The sequence below is a fragment of the Atta cephalotes genome (genome assembly GCF_000143395.1).
Source record: "Atta cephalotes unplaced genomic scaffold scaffold00045, whole genome shotgun sequence".
In the NCBI taxonomy this organism is placed as follows: Eukaryota; Metazoa; Arthropoda; class Insecta; order Hymenoptera; family Formicidae; genus Atta; species Atta cephalotes.
This window is the reverse complement of record NW_012130109.1, coordinates 1199064-1205057: the sequence shown is the minus strand read 5'-3', so window position 1 is coordinate 1205057 and position 5994 is coordinate 1199064. Positions and strand designations below refer to the sequence as shown.

The window sequence follows — 5994 nt, the reverse complement described above, 5'->3', positions numbered from 1 at the left end:
GAGAGAGAGAGAGAAAGTCTGTCTAGTTCAAGATGAATTTTAATTAATGAATTAATTAAAAATATAATAATTTTAAAAAGCCTAATTTTTTTATGAACAATAAAAATCTTATTGAATCCTACGTGTAAAAACAATCAATAGGGGATAAAAGTCTATAACTGTTAAACTGGAGCTTTAATGCTTTAAATAATTCTATGTGAATTGGTATATATTGTACATGTACATACATATACAATATATACTATATTTGCAATCATTTGAACTGCGGATTTTTTAAAACGTAGTAGAACTATCGTAATAATACTATATGTAGTAATAATTGTAGTAACAATTAAATTTTATGCTCAATAGACATCTATTAAAGAGGTCTTGATTGATCTGGAAATCGGTAAGTAAATGTATTTATTACGAAAAATATTATCTCTTGGGAGTCGAACCCGAATCTCTAACATTCCGTGCGAGTATTCTAAGTCTTTATATAGATCTCTTCGATTTAATTTTGATGAATTTAAGTAACCTTTACCGTATATATTAATATTCAAGATTTTAATGATTGTTCTTATTGCGATATATATCGAAAATCTAGTTATATTTTATTGTTTATTAACATTGAAGATAGTCTAGTGGTAGGTTGAAACGTTCGAATTTCTGTATTTGAATTAGATAATTTATTAAATATTAGCAGTTGACATATTCAACTTTAGCTCACAGCCCTTTCTTTTTTTAAATATTTATCAATAACTTATTAAAAATTTGAGACAGCTCAAATTCTCTTCGCTACTGTTAAATAAATGAAAATGATTTAAGAATTAAGCTTACTGAAGTTACAATAGCAGGAATCTATAATTAAGTAATCTATTTCGAGAATTTAGATCAAGCTTACCTCAGTCGCGAGACTTTGATTCGCTCCATTGCCGAGCAAGAGCTTAACGACCTGATCGTGATTCTCCTGCGCAGCCATGTATAAAGGAGTGAATCCATTTTGTGACTGGATATTAACCGCGGCACCATATTGAATAAGTATATTGACTATTTCGGATTGGCCAGCTGGAAATAGAAAGAGCAAAATGTATAAAACTACTAATTATAATAATAATATATGCGTTCATATAATGGAAATTATTGTATTTTACCTAAGGAAGCTATGTGTAATGCGGTATTTCCTTTCTTTGTTGCCGCATCAACTTTTGCGCCCCTTTTTAATAATTCTGTTACTATTTCGACGTGGCCATCTTTCGAGGCTAAATGCAAGGCATTTAAACCGTTCTGTAATAAAACACAAATTAATTTACCATTATTATAATAGCAAATATTTAGATCAAATTTAATTATTTTTATTTAACTAAAAGTTAAATAAAAATATAACAAAATTAAAATAAGTATAATTATTTAAATTAAATAATAAGCTTTTATTTTACGTATATAAAAATTAATAATCTTGTTAAATTTAATTATTTGAAATAATACTGAAATTAAATTACACAAAATTGACAATAACTTTAGTAAATAATTTGACATTTTTAATTTAATACTTACCAAGTTGGCTGTATTAATATCTAAATCAGTATCGAGAAATTCGACCACTTTCTCGAGGTTGCCGGATCGAGCAGCGCGAAGGAATGCTGTCGTGTCATCAGCCTAAATACAAATATTTTATTCTGTAAACAGCTGTAGAGGCGAAACATTTAGAAGTATATGTAGAAAAAAATGGCATGAAAGATGGAGGATCAGCGATAAAAGACAAAGATACGTAATATGGTTATTTATATAGATATGTACACGAGTAACCCAGTTTGCGACGGTGATGTAACCCTGTCCTTTTTCTTTTACCCTCACATGTTTAACACTTCGTGCACATCGTTATTATCCTTTTTATTAAACGTTTATTTAATCAATGTTATAGCATGTTTATTAGTACACTCCAAATAGGCAATGCACAAGTATATTTACTCTATTTTATGTCAAATACATTGACAAAAACTCATTTTTTTCCTGTAAATAGCTTTAAAACTTTTCGAGACTTACATTTAAAGAATATAAGAGTTTAAAAAAATTAAAGAAAAACCCGTAATATTGCAAGATTAATCAATCTGTAGAAAATTCAAGCAAATTTAATTCAAGATAACTTACAGAAAATTGGAAAACCAATACAAAGTTATCATTAATTTACGGTTTAAAGTTAATCAACTCGTGATTTTCTTGTTTATTTCTAGGAACGAGAGTTTTATGTATCCCCTCTGTCTGCAATTGCCGCTGTGAATCATCGCGATAAGGAACTATGTGGCCAGGTGGTCTACATCGCATCAACGTATTCGCGCGCGCGCGCGCGCGCGTGCTATACTCCGTCACCCTGACCTTTGCAACCCTTACCGGCTTCTACCACGTCTTAATATAATATACCTATAAATCGCGTGCTTTTGCAACTTTTTGGTCACAATCCTTGCGGCTGCAAATCTCTTTAATATCAATATGCTCTTATATTCGCCGGCTATCGCGCCTGAACGTCTCTCTCATCCGGTTTATTTCGAGCATCACCCACCCTCCTTTTACATTCTTTCTACTGGTTTTCGGAAAAATTGTTGTCCACGTGATATCCTATTATTATAATTGGAATAAAATTATAATTGGAAATTGATATAATTTAACGAGTTCAGTTATTATAATTTCCTGCATGCGAAAATAATTTTTCTGATAATGAAAACGTAATACAGCTATTTTATAAGATATATTTCTCCTCTTTTAAACACGATTATATATATCCTTATACATATATCCTACAAGAATAATAATTTTAGATCTCTGTCCAAAATATTAAACATTAACATCCAACCGGCTATTGCGTTTCTGATATAATTACAGAGACAAATATTATTTTCTGAATCTTGTGAATCACGGTATCGCGAATTCTCCGAAGAATGGTGGATCTGATTTTAGAGTTAAGAATTAGAAGAATGCTCTCGAAAATTCCGTTCATCGTCACCTTCGATCGGTCAATTCAGAATGGACAAGAAAGAGGGTGCGTGCACGAAGGAGAAGAAGAAAGAGAGAAAGAGAGAATGCGAATGCCGGCTCCGAACCGCTATACTGCTTCTGTTAGACACCGTACCTGACTGGTATTGTCGGTGACCATTGCGACTAATGGCTGGGTGCTTCTCGACTGTTCGGAGCCCGATGTCGACCGTATGCACGCACGCAAGAGACGCTTGTCTCTCCTTTGACACCGATCGCGCACGTTACACCACCATTTGTGCACACATCCCTTGGGGATGCGCACGATAACGCCAGGAAGAGAGCGTCAGGCGATAGGAAACACCCTGCCCTGCGCGAAACACAACGGCGCAGAATCGAGCGACAACGATCTCGCATATAGAGGAAACTCCACGGGGGTGGTTTGCACTAGGATGGGGGGGCGGGAGGGTGCTTGCCGGTTCACTCGCACCCTCCCTGAAAAGCACATGCGTCGTCCGTCTTCCCGTCACCGATCCCTCTTGTGCGCCCTTCTATGACTCCCGCATTGTTCCCGCTTTCTCTCTTACTCTGTCACACTGCATTGTATCGCTGTTTTAACAACCAAAATCTATTTTACTTTTTACTTTCCTTTTGTTTCTTTTGTATCTACTTTTGGAACCTTGACAAATCAGCATTTTGAATTGTTTAACTATAACAACGTGTACATGATTACTATGAATATATTTTAAAAGATATAGTATCTTTCAGTTTCTATATTTTAAAAATATTTTAAATATATAATTTTTATATATATAATTTTTTCTAAAGATATATTTTCAAACGGTATATATTTTAAATTTTATAATATAAAATATATTAAATAAAGTTTTTTGTAAAAAAATAAAAATTTATTTAAGTTATTGAACTGACAGAAAAGTATATTTATAGAGTGGAGCGCAAAAAGAACTCGTTCAATTTGTGCTGCTTTGTGAAATACATCGTCCAATCTTCCTCAATAGAAATCGGAATAATAGAATTAATCAATTTCATTTTTTATTCTTTAAATTCATCTCATTTTATTTTGAAACATAATAAGCCTTCTTTCATTTCTTTTCATATTTCTCATTTTATCGCTGTACCCAACCTTTCCTTCCCTGATCTGTTATATTCGTGTGATAGAGACATATAAGGATGCAATATGTATCCGTTATAGAATCACCATCGAACTTTTTATTTATTACCGACGGATTACCGACGGGGAAGATGAAAAACAGTTTTTACGAAAGAAACTATACTGGCAATGATAGCGCGCACCCTCACGTGCGCAAGATATAAGGGGTTGCGAGATTGCAAGTAATGCATTTCGTATTTGAGCCGCCACGTGGAAACACTATATCCGTGCCCGGAGCTCCTGTTTTCAGTTGGTGAATATAAAAACATCTAGCTGAATGTGTTTAAGGTGGTTGTATCGCATAGGAGCGGCTTTTGAGGGTGCAATCGCTCGATGCGCCAGCGCAAAAGGGCACTGTTCAGTGGTGAAAAAAAATTACTGTTCTAAAATTGCTACAGATCGCAATTTTTTAACAATAATTTTTATTTCCCAATAGCAAGATTGGATAGTAACTAGTTAAAACGTTAAAAGTTAAAAAAAAGTTAAAAAGTTAATAACTTTTAACTTAACTTAGTTAATTTTAAATGCATTAAATTTTAACTTAATTAAGTTACTTTTAAAGGTTAACTTTTTAACTTTTATTTAAGTTAAAAAATTGTTTTATCTCTTTTAAATATCTTAGAAAAATAATAAGATATAATAAAACTAAGGGCGTATGTTCATAATCTATTCATATTTTAAGACCATTTTAAGTCATTTCTTAAGATGCTAATATAGCCTCTTTAAGAGCTAGAGATTGATTTATGCGATTATGCCTTATGCCATAAGTTCGAATCTACAATAGGTATCTTAAGTTATAAGAAATATCTTATCTTAAGTTCGTATCTTATCTTAAGATCGTATCTTAAGTTATAAGAAATTGACCAATTACAGTCAAATATTCTTCTCGCATTTGATTGTAATCAATTTCTTATGGCTTAAGACTTATTAATCACTAATCTTCTCTATGCTGGCTGTTTTTTTAAAGTTATATAACTTATATAGTTATATCACATATGAATACTTATATCACATATGAATAAAAAATTAAAAAATTTAATTTACTTAATAATCTATATTATAGTTATTTAATCTCATTTTAAGAAAAATTAAGGCATTTTGATCTAAAAAATAATTTTTTTTTCAAAATTAACTTTTTTTAACTTAACTTAATTCAATATTGACTTAACTTACGTTAAGTTAATTTTTTATTCTTTCAACTTTTAACTTAACTTTATTAATTTTGTAAAGCCATTAACTTTAACTTTATTCAGTTAAAAAGAACATTAACTTACCCTGTCCAACAATAATTTTTATTTTCCCACTGTGTTAGTATTTGAAAATGACTTGATTGAAACGAAGTGAATATTAGTGAAGTAGTAAAACAACTTTCTAAAGTTTTATAATTAATATTTGCCTGATTACCTCCCCATTTTCTTCGGTTTATAAAAGATTCGTGTTATATCTATCTGTAATCCTTTAGTTTTTGAGCGAATTTCTAAATATCATTTTTGCGCTATAATTGAAAATGCACTGTTGCTCCTTGTCTGGCACAGGAAACTCCTTGTCAGCTCCTTGTCACATATTAAAAGTACTAACTTTAAATGCAATTATCTTTTGAACAATTATCTTTTGTCTTATTCCCCCCTCAAAATGATATGCATGTATAGAGAATATCGTTATCTTTAAATAATAAAAGCTTCAAACAAATCTTACGAAAAATCATTTTGCTATGTTATACCTTAAGATTGAACTGAGAATAAATTGCTATCAATGCGAAATATTTTCTTAAGGGAAAATCCTAAAGTCGTCCTACCAATTATTTTTTAAATAAGTATTTTTCTAACTTTTGTATATATATATATATATATATATATAACTTAGTATATATACAG

At 31.1% G+C, this 5994-nt stretch overlaps 1 protein-coding gene across 1 annotated transcript in view; it reads right to left on the bottom strand.

Moving 5' to 3' along the window:
• LOC105622489 (ankyrin-2-like) overlaps positions 1 to 5994 on the bottom strand; it is a 39335-nt gene that overhangs the window by 26819 nt on the left and 6522 nt on the right. The window contains exons 2-4 of the mRNA XM_012203905.1: positions 1537 to 1638; positions 1134 to 1266; positions 884 to 1047 (exon numbers count right to left, since the gene is read on the bottom strand). Of these exons, the coding sequence (XP_012059295.1) occupies positions 884 to 1047; positions 1134 to 1266; positions 1537 to 1638 (399 nt within the window). The remainder of the gene's footprint in view (positions 1 to 883; positions 1048 to 1133; positions 1267 to 1536; positions 1639 to 5994) is intronic.